The 20303-nt window shown below is 36.8% G+C and overlaps 1 protein-coding gene across 3 annotated transcripts in view; it reads left to right on the forward strand.

Annotated features, from left to right (window-relative positions):
- FAM184A (family with sequence similarity 184, member A) overlaps positions 1-20303 on the forward strand; it is a 63017-nt gene that overhangs the window by 30336 nt on the left and 12378 nt on the right. For 2 of the 3 annotated variants that reach the window (XM_011937284.1, XM_011937286.1), the window contains exons 9-12: positions 11695-11907; positions 12815-12968; positions 17770-17897; positions 18590-18774. In XM_011937284.1, coding sequence (XP_011792674.1) covers positions 11695-11907; positions 12815-12968; positions 17770-17897; positions 18590-18774 — 680 coding nt within the window. Of the gene's footprint in view, positions 1-11694; positions 11908-12814; positions 12969-17769; positions 17898-18589; positions 18775-19222; positions 19370-20303 lie in introns of all 3 variants that reach the window. The other variant, XM_011937282.1, reaches the window with a different exon arrangement.

Below are 20303 nucleotides of genomic sequence, written 5' to 3' on the forward strand. Positions count from 1 at the left end.
CCCGCCACCTCGCCCGGCTAGTTTTTTGTATTTTTTTAGTAGAGACGGGGTTTCACAGGGTCAGCCAGGATGGTCTCGATCTCCTGACCTCATGATCCACCTGTCTCGGCCTCCCAAAGTGCTGGTATTTTATGATTTTTTGAGATGGGGTCTTGCTGTGTCTCTCAGGCTGGAGTGCAGTGGTACAATCATGGCTCAGTGTGGTCTTGACCCCCTGGGCTTAAGTGATTCTCTCACCTCAGCCTCCTGAGTAGCTGGCACTACAGGTACACGCCACTATACCAGCTAATTTTATTTTTATTTTTTTGTAGCAACAGAGTCTTACTTTATTGCCCAGGCTGGTCTTGAACTTGTGAGCTCAAACAGTCCTCCTGCCTCAGCCTTCCAAAATGCTGGGATTACAGACATGAGCCACTGCGCCTTCCTGCAGTAGAAATTCATTTCTCACAGTTCTGGATTCTGGGAAGTTCAAGATCAGGGTGCCAGCAGATCTGGTGTCTGATGACAGCCTGCTTCTTGGTGCATAGACAGCTATCTTAGTATGTCCTCACATGGTAAAAGCACCAAGGGAGCTCTCTGGGATTTCTTTATAGGGCATTAAACTCATTCACGAGGGCACTGCCCTCATCAACTAATCACCTGCCAAAGGCTGCACTTGCTATTACCCTCACATTGGAGGTTAGGCTTTCAATACGTGAATTTGGGGATAAGGGAACACATGCAGTCCACAGCACTTGGGGATCTCAGCCAGTCTGTGGTTTAAATACCATCCATATGTCTTTCCTTTACTTCCCATGTAATCCTTTAATCCTGTTTATTCCACCTCTGAAACATATCTTAGCTCTATTTGCTTTCATCTCCCCTAGTAAACACTAGTCCAAGCCACTGTTACCAAAGTCTGTCTCCTGTCTGTCTGTCTGTCCTGTCAATTTCACTTTTCTTACAGCACTCAAACTGATCTTTCATGATATAAATTAGATCATGCCACTCCCCTGCTTAAAATCCTCTCGGGGCACCCCATTGAATCCAGGCTGTTACTCTGTTATTCTGACTCTCACTGTCCCACTAAACCTTAAGCCAGCTGGCCCGTTTGTGTATCCCCTGTCTCATTTCAGCCAACTGTCCCTCACTAACCCTTTCCCCACTCCCACACCCACTTGCTCCCAGCTTGCTTTCACCTTCAGGAGCTTTGTGCTAGCTGATCCACTTGCCAGGTACTCTTTCCCCAAACTTATCTCCTGTTTGGCTTCTGTATTGACCCCAGTTTAAATGTTACACTTCTAAAATATCTTTTCTGTCCGGGCGTGGTGGCTCACACCTGTAATCCCAGCACTTTAGAAAGCCGAGGCAGGTGGATCATTTGAGGTCAGGAATTCGTGACCAGCCTGGTCAACATAGTGAAACTCCATCTCCACTAAAACTAAAAATTAGCCGGGCATGGTCACACACACCTGTAATCCCACCTACTCAGGAGGCTGAGGCAGGAGAATCGCTTCAATCCAGGAGGCAGAGGTTGCAGTGAGCCAAGATTGTACCATTGCACTCGGCCTGAGCGACAGAGTAAGACTTCATTCATCTCAAAAAAAAAAAAAAAAAAATTAACAAATTAAATAAAATGTATTTTCTTACCATCAACTCAGTATCTCCTCCTCCAGTCATTCCCTATCACACCAACCTTTTTAAAAATCGTAATACTTATGATTTTTTCTTTATTTTTATTTCTATACATTTGTTTTACAATCTTATTCAACAATCTTATTCAACACTGTATCTCACGCTGAACTTAAGATGTTTTCTGGAGCATAATAGTACTCGAATTTTTTATTTATTTGTCTTACTCTGTCGCCCACGCTGGAGTGCAGTGGTGCAATCTAAGCTTACCACAACCCTCACCTCTCGGGTTCAAGCGATTCTTTTGCCTCAGCCTCCTGAGTAGCTGTAGCTGGAATTACAGGTGTGTGCCATGATTCCGGCTATTTTTTTTTTTTTTTTTTTTTGTATTTTTAGTAGAGATGAGGTTTCACCATGTTGGCCAGGCTGGTCTCAAAATCCTGACCTCAAGTGATCCACCTGCGTCGGCCTCCCAGAGTGCTGGGATTACAGGTGTGAGCCACCATGCCTAGCCTAATTAGTATTTTTAAATGAAAAAGCTTACTTCAGTTATGTATTAACAAACAGTGATATTGCCACCCAGCAGCACTACTGTGCCTTTACCAATTGCCATGCCAGGTCTGTGATCTAAGCTCACTTGAGGTCACAGCTTGGGCAACTGTACCCATTGGATTCAATATTTTCATGGTCTGCAACTGGGTATGGACAGAGGTAGTGACCATATGAGTTTAGATTTCAAATGTTCAAATATATTTCTGTCATATAAAGCCCCAAATCTACACCTAGGGAAGGGATGATTTGGCATATTCCAATTTATCAAATAATTCAGGAATCTTAAATAATATACATATTTTGTCTGATGACACCTTAAAGAGTGAAAATAAAATCTGCTTCTTGAGTAAATGGTATAAATTTTAGGTTAACTTCTAGTACTAGGACATCAGTTCTAAGAAATAAAAAGATGTTGGCTGGGCGCTGTGGCTCACGCCTGTAATCCCAGCACTTTGGGAGGCCGAGGCGGGTGGATCACGAGGTCAGGAGATCAAGACCATCCTGGCCAACATGGTGAAACCCTGCCTCTACTAAAAATACAAAAATTAGCTGGGCGTGGTGGTGGGCGCCTGTAATCCCAGCTATTCGGGAGGCTGAGGCAGGAGAATGGCTTGAACCCGGGAGGCTTTGGTTGCAGTGAGCTGAGATCACGCTGCTGCACTCCAGCCTGGTGACAGAGCAAGACTCTGTCTGAAAAATAAATAAATAAATAAAAAGATGTAAAAATACTACAACTAAAAGTTCTTCCAATTTTCTTAAGTTTTATGAAGTCTGGAGAAGTTAAGTCTCTCATTATTATATAGAGAATATTATAAGTTTGGGAAAGAATAAAGAAAGAAGTAAAATTAAGTAGTGATGTACATAAAAGCATGAGAAAGTTGAGATTGAGAAGTTATGAAGTAATCATAGAAAATTAATCTTTTTATCTCATATTTGCAACTTGACTAAGTTATATCATGGAATATCTTAGTCTAAGTTATTAGTAAAAAATTATTTTCTAATAAAAACTCTTTAGATTGTGTCACTTCAAGAAATAATTACAATATGCAAAAAATGAAAACAAAAGAAAATTGCATTCTGTTTGAAAATTAGGCAATATAATATATAGCAATATAAATAAAAAATATTATTTTGTATTTTTGGAAGGTAAAAAATGAGGTGGTTGAAATGAAATTATATTTTCATTTCCCCCTGTATTAGGAGGGAGGGAGGGGTATGTAGGTTTTTCCAGTGATTTATCACTTAAAATCATGTCCAGAGTAAAAACCATGTTAAAGCAATTTTTCCATTTAAATTAGCAATATAAATGTAAAATATTATTTTGTATTTTTTGAGAGTAAAAAAATGAGGTGAATGAAAATGAAATTACATTTTCATTTCCCCCCATGTTAGGAGGGAGTGGTACGTAGGTTTTTCCATTGGTATATCACTTAAAATTTCAATGAACTTTTGAAAAATGAGCCTATGTTGTAAATAATTTTGCCAAATATATCCTAGGAAATAGGATTAAAAAGATATAAAGGTATCTTTCTTCCTTTCCCCCTAATATAAAAGCAGATTATTATTAAATCTTTAATTTATAGTGATTATCTCTTATTTATTTCTGGTTCCCAAATTATATGGTCAGTCAAGTTAGTGTTGCAGTTTTCACCACAATTCTCCTGAACCTACAGCAAAGTGGGTGTAATGCTTTGAATAGTTATCTTGTAGCTTTCTGGGAGGAATTTAGAACAGTAGTACCCCCTCTAGGTCCCTCAATAACCATCATCTTTTAAACTGAACTCTGATTTATATGGCCTAGCCTTTAGTAGTTTGTATAGGTAAATCTGCAAGCCCACAAATATATCAGACATTGTTTTAAGGGATTATAAATAATTTAGACTGTGTGTCTTTAATTTCTTTTTGTTTAGTTTGTTTCTTAGAACTGTTTTCTCTTGAGCACATTATAATTAATGTTCTGTGTTTTACTCTCTGTTCTTATTCCTCTTTTTTTCACTTAGTTGATTTCTGAATGTTTCCCTTTATTCCTGTGATCTTTTCTTCATAGCGGCACTCTCTGGGTGAAGCTTTGCATAAATCTATCAACAATGTAAGTGAGCGGCACTTACAATTTGTACACAAGGGCATGTTGCACTTTTCATTTTGCATAAACAACATCACTGCTTTAAAGCTTCAACTTATATAAAAAATAGTTTGGCATTCAATAAGATATATTTTGTATATGGGTAATAAAAGCTTCTAACGTTCAGTCATTCATTTGTTTATGCATACATCTACCACATGTGTTAATAAGCATATATTTATTATAAAGCCAATTGAGATTTTATATCTCAGACATACATTTCATTATTTTTATGTTTATTTTGAAAGATATAGTAATATTTTTGAAAAACTATTAACTAGTTGATTCATAAAAATGGAAATAAATGTAACTTTTTTTGTTGTTAAACTAGTTTTTTTTTTGAAAAACTAGCATTAGTGACTTCCTTTTTTAAAAGTACTGGACTGTTATGAAGGTTTATGTGATTTAGAACATATTTTATACATTGTAATGTTATAATTATCAACAGATGAAAAGCAAAATGGAGTAAATCCCTTTCCTAAGAATTGACGAAGTGATCGATCACTTTTTACTTACGTACACTCAAGTATGCAGAAATTCATCTTCAAAATAATATCCCATTTAACACTCATTTAAAAAAAATTTTCTTTGTATATCATAAGAAAGAATGAGATTTATTTTCACACTAAACCCATACTCAACTTGTCCTTTAAAATTAGATGACAGAGAATTGAACATTGTTGAATATTTTTCTTGATGTCCTAAGGCAGGAATCAGCAGACTTTTCTATAAAGGGCCAGATAGTAAATACTTTTGGCTTTGTGGGCCAGTTTCTGTGGCAGAAACTCTATGCCACTGTAGTGTGAAAATACTTATAGACAGTATGTAAATGAATGGGTATGACTGTATTCCAGTAACAATTTACAAAAACAGACTGTAGTTTAGTAATGCCAGCCCTAGGGAAATCAAAGCTTTGAGCCTAGAGATGTCCTGTGAAATTCTGATACTTCTGGACTGGAACTATTTCCTCATACCCCCCGTTAAGTTTTTTCTACTATACAAGAAAATAAAAATTTTACCTAGTTTTCATATTCAGTCTTTTTGTTATGTAAAAAATAATTAAAATATGCAAATACATTTAGCAGCATTTTCTTTCATGTCTTAAAAGAAACAACGAACATTTATCTCAGTGTTGCTGAAATAGGTTATATTTAGAAATTCTTGTTAGCAATCACATAGAACATAGTACAAATTTTGGCATGATAGCTATATCAATACAGACATTTTGACATATGTGCTAATTGGGATAGAAATAAGAACCCAAATAGGATATGATTATTTTAAAAATTAATTGAATTATACTTTAGAATATTTGTGACAACACAGCCACATTTTCTTCAATAGTTGTACTTTTTATTCATTAAACAAAAACCACCTTATTGAAATTGCCTATTAATAACTGGAATGAAAGTGCCTTGATTCATCTCCTACAAAAAGAGGACAAGGGGCTGGTAACAGTGAAATCTCTTTTATAACGTTATAGTCATTGAGGATCACCTTTTCACTCTGTCATCATCCTCAACAAAACATGACTTTGTCAGTGTTGTGCTCTGCAGGGTGAGCACCTGCCCACTCCCTCAGTACATGGTATGTACCCCAGCTTTCCATACAGGAGTTCAGTGCTTAGCACATTCACAAACAAGTGACTGTTATTGTTACATCTGTCCTTTAGAGATACTTTCTAATTTTAGTTAATAATAAGAGGATGATTGGGGATATGTTCCACAAGTATCTTAAGGACATTAGAAGCATTGTGGTAGTTTTTAATAATAAACTCAGTTTATACATCTTAGAAAATACAAAAAAAAAAGAACAATTCAGAATTTTTTCAAAATGACTACAATTCCGGCTTAAATTTACTTTTCTTAACTAGTTTCCTCAGTAATAGCACATTAGTGATTAAAGAAGAAAAATAAATCATATAATTAAAATATTTGAGCACCTTTAAACGTTTTACATGAGCATTTTCATTAAGTCATTGACATAATAATAAGTTATTCCTACTGTCCTCTACTAAGCCTCGGTTAGCAGTTTTTTCCTGAGAGCTGCTCAGACTGATAGGCTAGCAGTTTTTAATGTTTTATATATTTGAAAGGATTGGAGTTAATATTAATACCTTAGAATTAGATTATTTTCTTGTCCCAGTCCTAATTCATCTGAAGGTACTATGAGAGGGGCTTACCTTCCAGGGATTTCCATTTAATCCCTGAACAGACGCAGTTGTTCAGCCAACTGGGAAGAAAGGAAAGAGAGAGAACAGCTGTTGGAGAAGTGAGGGGCAGTGCCAGCCCTAGGAAATCTATGTAGTTATTAAAAAGAATGGGTCATATCTAAATATCATGAGTACCTTATAAATGCCACTTTGAAGGGAAGGAAAAAACTACAAAAACACAAACTGATTGTTCCCTCTACTGGAAAAACTATTAAACATCATTAAATCCCTCAGCATACTCATCTTGGAATAAGCTATATAAAGTTGAGTGTGTGAAAACCACCTCATCCACATCTGCAGGTCAAGACACTCTCATGGTTTCACATTTGAAGTGGCGTTTATTTCTCTATGTGATACATATAGGATGTCTGCCCACATTAGCTGCCCCAGGGGTCTCTGTTTCAGCTGCTATGGACATTAAGCACTGATCTTTTGAGATGTGCCCTGGAGCCTCCATAACTTTTGTATATAAGGCATAGCCAACATTTTATCAGATATATTCTCTACATTTGGTAAAATCATCTAGCCATTTACACATGATCTAGGTAAGAAAGCAAAAGAAAACAAAACAGTGAATTGTATCAAGAGAGACCTAAGGCATTACAGTCTGCAGTAATGCATACCAAAATATTAACACCGGTTACCCTTAGGGATTGGGATTTGGTGAGGAAAGGGAATGAAGGAGACTTTCCCTTTTATTTATATGTTCCTATATTTTTTAAATTTTCATAAAGAACCACTTTTTACTTTGATAAATAGGAATAAACGTATCTTAGGCAGCCTGGGCCCAATTCCAGACCTACTAAATCAGAATCTCAAGGGATCAGGGCATAGGCAACTGTCTTTATGAAAATCTACAGAGATGATTCTGATACACAGCGAGGTCTGAGAATCACAGATTACATTTACTATCTCAGGACGTGCTTTATTTTAAGGACACATCATTTGTATACTTTCTATATTCTTTCATTTTTGTAACAAGACTCTAATCGTTTTTGAAGAAAAAAACACTGATATTGCATCAAAAACCAAAGGTTGTAGGTAAGATGTACATAATTAATGGCATGTCTCATATTGACATTCTGTCATACCCCGTACCTCAGATTTGATATTTCAGTTTTTGTTTTGAGACAGTTCTTCCACTAACACCATTATAGAGGTATAGAATCTTTGTGAAACTGGTCTGTAAAAAGTAGGCCGGGCACAGTGACTCGTGCCTGTAATCCCAGCACTTTTGGAGGCTGAGGCAGGAGGATCGCTTGAGCCCAGGAGTTCAAGACTAGCCTGGGCAACAGAGTGATACCTCATCTCTACAAATAATTTAAAATTAGTTGGTGCATGTCTGCGGTCCCAGCTACTTAGGAGGGTGAGGTGGGAAAATCACTTGAGCCCAGGTGGTTGAGGCTGCAGTGAGCCATATATGTGTCTGTGTGTGTGTGTATATATATATAAAATGGAGTTTTGTTCTTGTCACCCAGGTTGGAGTGTAGTGGTACGATCTCGGCTCACTGCAACCTCCGCCTACCGGTTTAAGTGATTCTCCTGCCTCAGCCTCCCAAGTAGCTGGGATTACAGGCACCCGCCACCACTCCCAGCTCATTTTTTGTACTTTTAGTAGAGACAGGGTTTCATCATGTCGGCCAGGCTGGTCTCAAACTCCTGACCTCAGGTGATCCACCTGTCTTGGCCTCCTAAAATGCAGGGATTATAAGCATGAGCAACAACCATGCCTGACCCATATATTTTTAATTTTTTCTTTATGAAATTATTATAAAACTTTAATATTCCATTTTCAAAAAGACTGTAAAATTTATTTTCAAAAAGGCAATCATTTTTTAAATGGTAGAGACAGAAGGTGGCAATTACTATCAGTGCAGTTTGACCTTTAAAATTGTCTCTAAAATATCTGGCACTTATCAACCAGTAGAATATATTATATATTTCATATCTAAATGGCTGTGCTAAGAATTTAAAAACTAAAGATTAAATTATTTTTCAAAATAAAATTTGTTTCGGTTTATTTAAACAAAATAAGAAATAGAATTTTTTAAATTTTAACAAATGTATAGAAACTAATACCATGCACTACATAATTTGAATATAATATATAGTTTGAAGCAACTACTTGTTCTCATTCTTTATTCAACACATACCTTTCTAGATAGTCTATAATTCTATTATAAAAATACTTATCAAAATTGCCTAAATCTTTTAATGCAGAGGTTTTTTTTCTTTTCTTTTGAGTTAAAGTTTTACATTAATATGTATTTCTATTGATTATATTAAACTCAGCTGTTTATAGCTATAAAAATTAGTTCACTTTACATTGCTTTGCTCATTGTCTTTTAAGGTGCCATGTACTTTTCATGCTGAATAAAGGCTGACTGTTTATTGCAATTCTACTAATTTATTTTTTAAAGGAACAAAGTAAATTTTGATGCTGCGTTGCATGATTAAGGCTTTCTGCATATAATTCACATTACTGTCTTGAGCATGAATTCAGAGATTTTAGATGGCCTTAATATTATTTTGATGTGCTTTCAAAGTTAAGAATACAAAATATCTAAGTATATTTGAGCACTAAACTGCATGATAATATCTTTCTGCACATAGTTTATATTATTTTCTTGAGTGTAGATGCAAAGATTAATCACATATCCTAAGATGGAAAGTACTATTTTGGAATTCTTTCAAGGTAAAGTATATTACAATGTAAAATATTTATGTGTATTTTATTTTAGCTGGAGAAATTTAAAACTCTGTAGATTTTAAATATGTAACTTATATACTGTGGTACTTCCAATCATTCACTTTAAATATTGTATTTCTTCATAAGTTTCACCTGTTAATAGTTCAAATGTGAGTCAAATTAACACAAGAGGTCTATCAATTCAGCAAACTTTTGAAGTAGGTATTGCAGAAAATAAGAAACACCAATGTGAGCTAATTGGTTTCCTACTAATTGAAGTACACACTAAATTTGAGGATAGGATCCAGGGCCACTGCTAGCCGATATGTCACCTTTGTGCAAAGCAGAAAAGCGTGTCCATTCTTTTTGGATGGACACAGATCTGTACCAGGGCAGACAGCTTGGTGAGCAGAATGCTGGGTAGATTTTAATCCCCAAGAAAGGCAGTCCCATGGGTCCCCATGCTTAGGCTGGGACTAGGGTTGAACTTCCAAAGAGAGTGGGTTGGTGCCTTCTCTATTTCAAGAACTAACTTTCTGGGAAGAGAATGGCTCTACCAGTTACAAATCAGTGTTTCTGGGAAGAGAATGGCTCTACCAGTTACAAATCAGTGTTCACAATGTCTGTTTTTGTTCTTGTTACCCTTTTATGGTTTATTTTTTCTTTCTAGGCTGTCTTCAATATTTATTTTGTCCTGATTTTCATTGCATAAAATAGTGAGAAGTCACGTGGTATAATTTATCATATTCCATAAGGATGGCATTAGCTGTGGCTGTGACATTCTTATGCACATATCACATTTTCACATTTGCAGGATTTATTTCAGTCTGTAAATCGTGGGTGCTGCTGCCATTTAGAGGTATAAGGAGTTGTGATATCTGGAATCAGAGGGCTGCAGTTCCACCTTGGCTCCAAAACTTTAAAATAACCTCTGAAACCTTAGTTTTTTGTAGAAATTAATAAGCAGAATTCATAAAGTTTCAACAGGTAGAGTCACTTATTTGGAAATACATTAAAACAGATTAAACCTAGATTGTTTTATATGATTTCTCACCAGTGCTTGACTATTTCCATAAAGCCATGTGCTAACCTTTATAACTAACTCTGATTGGTAACTTTGTCCAGAACCCTTCTGGAAGGCTAATCATCACCCTAAGCTCACTCCAGTCTGCGACTCCTCCTGCTGCTTTTTAAAGGGATATGGTGGCTTGCTTCGGACCTTTCCTTTTTCCAGTTAATGATTCTTTCCTCCGTTCTTCTTTTGCATGTCTGGTGATTCCCCACCCTTTCTCTTTCTTTCCCAGGTACCTTTCTTTGTGAGACGTGTGAGGCAACTTATGTCTGCTTTCTATCAATTAAAAGAAAGCCTTTTCCCATTTACAAAAACTCACTTTAAAGTTTCCTCTTTTCATTGGCTTTTTTGGCCACAGAAACTGTTTTACCAGTATATAAAAGCATAGAGTGTTTTAAGTTGCTTATGGAACACATTTTACAACTTTGTATCTGGTTCTCCTAAGTTCCTCTTAGATTTAGACTTCTTTTAGAACACAGTTATATAGTCTCAAGTTACAATATCCTGTGTATGAGAATAGAAATAGGTCAGTTAAATGGTTTTATCAAATGCATATATGAACATATATGATCTATACATATACCTGTGTTTTATGTTTTTATTCTTACAAAATAATTGTAAGTATGTTAAGACATCTAGAAGTGATACAGACATACTGAGGCTGATGTCTGTTTTCTAAAGGAGTGACAAATCAGTTTTCTATAGTCAAAGAAAAGTACCTGACATTGTTATAATGGTTGAATAAAAGATTGTGGGACATTTGAGACATTTTGAAAACTTAAAGGTTTTCAAGCACTTTGAGTTAAATAAAAAATAAAAATTTACATAATGATTCTAAATTATAAACTGATATATCTTTTAAAGAGTAGGTTTTTAATTCTCAAATAATCTTAGCTAGTATTTGTTGAATGCTTAGTACATGCCAGAGTCTGTTCAAAGTGAGCTATATGGAGTAACATAACCTGGTGAGGTGTTGATACTAACAAGTGACAGAGCTAGGATTTTAACTCAGAGCTCACAGTCCTATTGCACTTTACTGCTTTACAAATAAGTGGTTTAACTATTCATACTCTTCCTTGAAGTGACCATAACCTAACGAAAATGTTAATTGTCTTATGTTTTTATTTCATATTATGAATTTTTATTGCAACATAACATAGGTATTCATTGTATTCTAAATGTGGGCTGCAGTGTTCTTTAGACAGTCTATAAACAATGTAAATAAACTATTTTCAGAATAATTACAGAAAGTAGAATTTTAGATGGTGATAGTAAATGGTTATTTTTGTGATATATTTTAGAACGTTTTAAATGGAAATATTAAGGCAGTTGTTTTACTATCATTAATATCTTTGAAGTGCTTTTCCCCCTTTGATGGATAGTTTGTGAACTATGCCTTGTATTTATTCTTCATTGTGTACCATTCTGGGGCATAGATTTCCTTGCTGAAACAGAATCTGGAGATACAGCTTTCCCAGTCTCAGACTTCTTTGCAACAACTACAAGCCCAGTTTACGCAAGAACGACAGCGGCTTACGCAAGAGCTTGAAGAATTGGAGGAGCAACATCAGCAAAGACACAAATCATTAAAAGAAGCACATGTCCTTGCATTTCAAACTATGGAAGAGGAAAAGGAAAAGGAACAGAGAGTAAGTTTTATGTGACATACGTTCAAATGTAATCCAACAGCCTAATAGTAATTAGTTACATTAAAAAAAATGATTTTCGCCGGGCGCGGTGGCTCAAGCCTGTAATCCCAGAACTTTGGGAGGCCGAGACGGGCGGATCACGAGGTCAGAAGATCGAGACCATCCTGGCGAACACGGTGAAACCCCGTCTCTACTAAAAGATACAAAAAACTAGCGGGGCGAGGTGGCGGGCGCCTGTAGTCCCAGCTACTCGGGAGGCTGAGGCAGGAGAATGGCATAAACCCGGGAGGCAGAGCTTGCAGTGAGCTGAGATCCGGCCACTGCACTCCAGCCTGGGCGGCAGAGCGAGACTCCGTCTCAAAAAAAAAAAAGATTTTCTATTTTTTGAGACAGGGTCTCACTCTGTCGCCCAGGCTGAGGTGCAGCAGCACGATCATGGCTCACTGCAGTCTCAGCTTCCTAGACTGGTGATTTTCCCACCTCAGCCTCCTGAACAGCTGGGACTATAGGCACACACCATCATGCCTGACTAATTTTTAATTTTTTTTGTAGAAACAGGTCTCGCTATGTTGCCCAGGCTGGTCTTGAATTCTAGGGCTCAAGCAGTCCTCTCACCTTGTCCTCCCAAATTGCTGGGATTACAAGGGTGAGCCACTGTGCCCAGCCCATTCAATATATAGACAAAATACATTGAATCAAACTGGTTTTATAATGATTTATTTATTCTACTGAAATGACCCTAGTTGTTTTTTCTAATGTTGATTATGTTACGTCTAGTTTTCTTGAAAATGAACCTAAACATTTTGTATTTCTTAAATAATAACTGAGTTTTAGTAACTGTTTTCTATTTTGTTTGCATTTTCCTTCCTATATTCTAGCATAATAATTTGAATTTGTCTTGTTCTAGGCTCTTGAAAATCATTTACAACAGAAGCATTCTGCAGAGCTTCAATCATTAAAAGATGCACACAGAGAGTCAATGGAGGGCTTCCGAATAGAAATGGAACAGGAACTTCAGACTCTTCGGTTTGAATTAGAAGATGAAGGAAAGGCTATGCTTGGTATTTTGAAAAGATTACAGTCTTGTCATATTCATATGTACATTTTTAACATTTTTTAAATTCAACATAGAATCACCAAGTTTTATTTTAAAATTTTGAAACATCAAAATGAATATCTAAGTGTATTGCATATTTTATTTGAAGTTACCAGATGAATAGACAGGACACAAACAGTAAAGTGAATTCCCCTCAGCTGTCTCTGTACTCCGGCTATGCAAGCAACACTGCTGGTACTCTAATCTGTCCTTTTTGGACTAAGTGGACTCAGCACATTGAGGTGTTCCAGAAATCAATCACTGCCCAATAGAAAGGGCATGAGCCACATGTCCTTAGACTGCGTGGTCATATGGTTTTTTCCACTTCAAGATTTTGTTTTAATGGGAAAAGTGAGGATTAGGTCTGACTTTTCTGTTGAGATATATATTTCTTTGAGATTTCTACCTATGAGGTGTTCATATCATTACTTTTTATAAGGAGATAAGTTGAGTTTTGAAGAAAAACTGGGTATGTATTTAAAGATTTGTTTTGGGTTTTGTTTTTTAATGTCATTCAATAACTTTTTATTCTTACCATCTCAGTTTTCTTCTGTTTGGCTTTATTCCAAATTCTCCTAATATTTGTAACATGTTGTCATACTTCAGTGGCACACTCTTTCCAAGTAGGAATTTGGAGCAAAGAAGACTGAAGTGTTATCAATATTTTGGGCCTCAAAGGGAAAGCCATCTGACTCTGTTTCTCATCTATAATGTTGCTTGGAGTCCCAGACGAAGTGGTTAAAGCTCTCCTCTTCCTCCTTTAGAACCCACTATGACTGCTAGCATGAAAATCAGATTAAATGTAGACATTTGTCAAAGATTTGTGAAAAACCTGTTCATGTGCTAGAGATTGCTGAGCAAGGAGAATTAAAAAATGAACTACTGCCCTGTCTTTGCACAGGAATTGCAGTCAAACGTAGAGGTAGCCTTTATAGAAATGTGGCCAAAAGGGAATACACATGTTCCACAGCTTTGTGAGGGCAGGCAAAAACAGTCCTAGTGTTGGAACTATTGTTGTTTAGTCCTTTGAAGCATACTCCACTAAACATGATTTAAATATATCTTTGTTGGCTGGGTGCGGTCGCTCACACCTGTAATCCCAGTACTTCAGGAGGCTGAGGCAAGTGGAAATCCTGAGGTCAGGATTTTGAGTTCAGCCTGACCAACGTGGTTACACTCCGTCTCTACTAAAAATACAGAATTAGCCGGGCATGGTAGCTGTAATCCAAGCTACTTGGGAGGCTGAGGCAGGAGAATCACTTGAACCTGGGAAGCTGAGGTTGCAGTGAGCCGAGATCGCACCATTGCACTCCAGCCTGGGCAACAAGAGCAAAACTCCCAGCGGTTGCTGGGTCATATGGCAGCTGCATGTGTAATTTTGTAACAAACTGCAAAAGGTTTTCTAGAGTGACTGTACCATTTTACGTCCCTACTAGCATCATATAAATTTTGCTCACATCCTCACCAACATTTGATGTTGTCATTATATTTTATCCTTTCTGATAGGAATGTAGTGACAACTCATCATTAAAACTGGTTTTAATTTGCGTTTCCCTAATGGCTCATGATATTGAGCATTTTTCTTGTGCTCATTTGCCATCTGTATATCTCTTTTCTGATTGGATTGTTTACATTTTACTGTTGCATTTTAAGAGTTGTTTATTTATATATTATAGATACTAGTCCTTGTTGGGATCCTTCAGTTCTACATTTTGTCCATTATTTCATTGAAACTACTCTCCCTGAGATCACCACTGACCTTTGAACTTCCAAATCCAAAGTATTCCCACTTACTAACTTTCACCTTATTTGCCCTGTCTTCAACATTTGAGCCCTTTGACTACAACCTTCTTGAGTAAAAAATACTTGATTTTCATAATAATATACTATACTTACTATATTCCTACTTTTCTGACCTCTACTCCTTCATCTCGTATACTGTCCTGTTTCCACATGCATCCATCAAATATTAGGATTTCCCAGGATTCAGCTCTATCTTGGTTTGTTTTCTGTTGCTGTAGCAGAATACCACAGACTGCCTAATTTATAAAGGAAAGAGGTTTACTTGGCTTATGATTCTGGAGGCTGAGAAGTCTAAGATCAGGTAGCTGGCCACATCTGATGAGGGCCTTGTGCTGCTTCGTAGCTTGGTAGAAAAGTGGAAGTGGGGAGAGGGCCTGAGCGCTAGAAAAAAATGGGGTGGAGCTCCAATACTTGCTAACCATTCCTGCAAGAAAGCCATTAATCCCTCCTAATGACCTAATAACCTTCTAAAGGCCCCACCTCCCAACAGTGCCACAATGACAATCAAATTTCAACATGTGTTTCAGAAGGCGGAAACCACATTAAACCACAGTAAGCCCCCAGTCTTCCGGTCTCTTTTTTAATCTTCAGCCTTTTCTTGGTTTATTGCATTCACATCCATGGTTGCGACCACCATCTATGTGCTGGTGATTCCACATATTCATTTCTAGACCACACCTCTCTTCTTGTACCTTAGGTTTCTATTTCTTACGCATTGTTAGACAGATATTCTAACTTATACTGAACATTTAAAAATATGAACCCACTGTCTCCCATAGTCTAAAATGTGTTTATATTCCTGTACTTCCTATTCTAATTAATGATATCACTGTTTACCCACTTGACAAAACCAGGAAAATGGAAGTCACAATTGACTTTTTTTCTTTTCTTTTCTTTTCTTTTTTGAGACCGAGTCTCACTGTGCAGGAATACAGTGATGCCATCTCAGCTTACTGCAACCTCTGCCTCCCAGGTTCAAGCAGTTCTTCTGCCTCAGTCTCCCAAGTAGCTGGGGTTACAGGAGCCCGCCACCACACCTGGATAATTTTTATATTTTTAGTAGAGACGGGGTTTCACCATGTTGATCAGGCTGGTCTCAAACTCCTGACCTCAGGTGATCCACCCGCCATGGCCTCTCAAAGTGCTAGGATTATGTAAGCTACCACACCTGGCTGACTTTTTTTCTTTCACTGCCACATCCTATCTATTACTCCCTCTCTTAAACATTTCTTCTATTTGTTTCCTCTTCTTTAGTCCTCTGCCATACGTTGGTTTTGGTTGTATCATTTCTCACCTGGATCATTGCCATAACCTTGCAGATCTCCTTTCACACAGTACATTCTCTAAACTCCAGTCAGGGTAAACTTTGTAATGCTCAAATCTCACCATATGACAGCCCACTTCAAATCCTTCAGTGATTCCTCATGTCCTACTTGAGTGCGTGTCAAGGTTTCCCACTGAAAAAGGCCTTAGCACCAGGGGAAACAACTTAGGCTTTACATGGTGGTCCCAAGAGGAGCCTGGATTGGCTCCAAGCACAGCTTGTCTTTGAAGCCTCATGTTTTCACTTTAAAATTTATAAATGTGTATTTTACTCACTTAAATCTGTTTATGTAATATATAATTAATGGATTTTCCAAAAATCTTCAAGTAAAATTCATGTTTCAGAAGATGATCAGGTTCCTTCACACATACCACCAAACATATCCAAGTTTGAGAACTATGAGCCTTAGGTTAAAATTAAAAACATTTTGTACTAAAACTTTCTCCCACTAGGTTCCATTTTCTTTATAGTATGACCATGTGCACTGTGGCCTCCTGCCATACCCTCTTACAGTTTGCCAGACTGACCAGGTTCTTCCTGTTTTATATATGATATCCCTTCTTCCTGAATGCTTTTTCCTTCTCTATTGGGAGAACTCCTACTTGGTCTTCAGACAGTTACTGTGACAGTTCCCTTCCCCAGTTTCCCTTTCCTAGAACATTTGAGTTCTTACAGTACTGTGCTTTTGTCATACCTAATAGTCATCTCTGACACCCTAGTTAGTTTTCTGGCATAATGTCTTCCCCTCAACCCTATGCAGTTATAGAGATACTGTCATATTTCGTTCCCCCTTAGAACAGTGCCTGGCATTCAGTAAATGTTTATGGACTGTATGAAATCATCCCAAACTCAAATGAAGGTGATGACCTTCAGATCACTAACAACACTGACCAGCCAGGCTCCTTTAGGGATATTTTTGAAGAATTCTTATTTGGGTGAGAAGTTGCTTCCTAAATATTTGTTATGGTACCATTAAACTCTAAAATTTTATTTATGTATTTTTTTTTTTCTTTTTTGAGATGAAATCTCACTCTGTCACCCAGGCTGGAGTGCACAATGGCATGATCTCGGCTCACTGCAACCTCCGCCTCCCAGGTTCACGCAACTCTCCTATCTCATTGTCCTGAGTAGTTGAGATTACAGGCATCCACCACCACGCGTGGCTAAGTTTTTGTATTTGTAGTAGAGACAGGGTTTCACCATGTTGGTCAGGCTGGTCTCGAACTCCTGACCTCAGGTGATCCACCCACCTCGGCCCCTCAAGGTGCTGGGATTTTAGGCATGAGCCCCTGTGCCTGACCAAATTTTATTATTCTAATAGTGAAAGAGATGAATTAAAAATATTTCATCTCCATTAGTGCTTTATCTGCATACTGAAAGCATGTATAAAAATACCTTGATCCACTTAAACATTTGAAATTTTTTATATCCTCATCAAAGCTAGATTAACTTTAAATTCATGATAGTACATTGTAGTCTATAATATTTAAATTTGTGAGTTTGTAATAATCTATTAATTTAATGGACATACACAAGTGTTCTGATTTTTAAATAATTTTTTTTACTTCTATAATTTTTATCTAAAGTATTGATAATATTTTTTAAAGGTACCAAACGTATTCTTGCCTTGCAATTCCAGCTTCCTTGCGCTCAGAACTCAACCATCAACATGCAGCTGCAATTGATTTGTTACGGCATAATCATCATCAAGAATTGGCAGCTGCCAAAATGGAATTAGAGAGAGGCATAGACATCAGCAGAAGACAGGTAAGTCAGAGTATTCTGTACTGTTTGAATATTGAATGTTCATAATTTTCTGAAAATTATTTTGTAGTAACTCTTATTTTCACTGGTTATCACATTCTGTTTATATTGAAGAGCTTTATTGAATTTATTTACTTATTTGAGACAAGGTCTCACTTTGTCACCGAGGCTGGAGTGGGGTGGCACGATCACAGAAGGGAGCTTAACTGTCAGATAACTGCTAGAGCAGCCCTAAACTAAGTCTGCTTTGTAAGCCATGTGATGTGTGTTCTTTTGGGAGGGCCTCCTTAGATGCACTTTCTCTCTAGATTCTAGGCAATGGCGCCACAATTATTCTTCAAAATCAGGTAAAACTTACTGAGAATGTAAGAGCCCTGTGACCTAATCTCAATTCAACCACTGGTTATAAATCATCTTTGGGCATTGGTTTCCTCACCTGTAAAATGAGAGAGATGTCCTTTGACCTTTTGGGTTCCTTGTAACCTGACATTATTGAAGCTATATCCATATACAAACTTACATGTGTGGAAAGAGAAGAGGCCTCGAGGTTTTCTCACTTCAGCAGTTTGCTTTTGAAGAAGCAGTGTCAGAATGATTACATTTGACATTCCAGTGTGTCATTTTCTTTCCCGCAGATAAACACAGAAATCAAATATGTAGAAAACTTCTAAAAATTACTTTTTTTGTTTTTACAGAGTAAGGAGCACATGTGTAGAATTACAGATCTACAAGAGGAATTAAGACACAGAGAGCATCACATCTCTGAATTGGATAAGGAGGTTCAGCACCTTCATGAGAATATAAGTGCCCTAACCAAAGAACTGGAATTTAAGGGGAAAGAAATTCTCAGAATACGAAGTGAATCTAACCAACAGATAAGGTATGCCATTAAGTACAACGGAAGGAGTATGCAGTGTCATCTGAAAAACTGTTGTGCTGATATTTAGTAATCTATGCCTATTTTTGTGACTAGACTACCTCTCTAGTAAAATATTGAAGACCACTTTTTACTTTATTTGATGACTATATTATAATCTAGAACAAGATGAAATGTTGGTATCTTGAATGATGTACATGTATTCATTCACTTTGGAAACTGTATATAATTAACTGAAATCTTTTAAAAATGTTATTTGAAAAAGCATTAAAGGAGACAACTTTAACAAAGCCAGAAGCTTATAGCAGAAAGTAAGTAGCTTAATTTAGGCTGTTTACATTAATTTTCTATATATTATACCAAAAACCATTTCAAATCTGGTAGAATAATAGAAAGTTTTGAAAGCTTGACTTCAGAATAACATTTTCTTAACTAAAAATAAATCAAACAGGTTGCATGAACAAGATTTAAACAAGAGGCTTGAAAAAGAGTTGGATGTCATGACAGCAGACCACCTCAGAGAGAAAAATATCATGCGGGCAGATTTTAATAAGACTAACGAGCTACTCAAGGAAATAAATGCAGCTTTACAAGTGTCGTAAGTTATATTATATAAGAAAATTCATATGTGGATACTAAATTTAGGAGCACTGTGTTTAACCTCAGATTAGCTGTTATTTTGACTCTCATAGAAAGGATACTGCAAAAAGAAAATTTTAGTGCTGTGTTACAGATGGTAATTGCAGTGCTATATGTTCTTTAATTAGGATGAGGCAGTTGAATGATGATGGTCACTCTGATTTTGGTGTTTGCTGTTATTAGAGGTGATTTTTAAATCCTTTTGGGCCAAGTATGAGCTCGGGTATCTGCCTTGTATAACAGCTCATAACCTCATGCTTTTGCAGAAATGATTTACAATAGACTCAGTTCCTTGGCTGTCCTTTTTCCTGGCCTCAGTGATATTCCTCAGAGACTGAAATCTTGGCATCCCCCACTTCATGCTCTGAAAAGCATAGTCACAGAAAGAATAACATCAGTCTGTCTGTGTGTCCTGTCTCCTTAGGAATGTTAAAAGAGTAAAGGTTGTGTCCTTGTTTTTCCTTTATTCTGTTGCATATGGTTTTGCACATTATGAATCTTCAGTAGGTAGCAAAAAACTTAGTTTTTGATTTTATGATCATTTTTAATAATCGAAAAATTAGTATTTACTTTTAAGTAAACTACCTGCTTTGCTAGACCCTCCTTTCATTTTAATGCTTCTACTTGGGTCCATGCTAACCAACCATGTTTCTTTTTTCAGCAGAAACCTACTGCCAGCAGGTAATTACCCCCTAGCTTTAGGTGTTTACTCCTTTAGTTAAAAACAAACACGTATCAAATTGATATTTGACCAGCACTATTCAATAGATTGTCTGTGATAATGAAACTGTTTTGTATCTGCTTTGTCCAGGTTGGTAGCTTCTAGCTAAAAATAGCTGTTGAACACTTGAATTGTGGTTAGCATAACTGAGGAACTGAATTTTTAAATTTCA

This window comes from Colobus angolensis, unplaced genomic scaffold (assembly GCF_000951035.1).
Source record: "Colobus angolensis palliatus isolate OR3802 unplaced genomic scaffold, Cang.pa_1.0 Scaffold100, whole genome shotgun sequence".
NCBI classification, from domain to species: Eukaryota; Metazoa; Chordata; class Mammalia; order Primates; family Cercopithecidae; genus Colobus; species Colobus angolensis.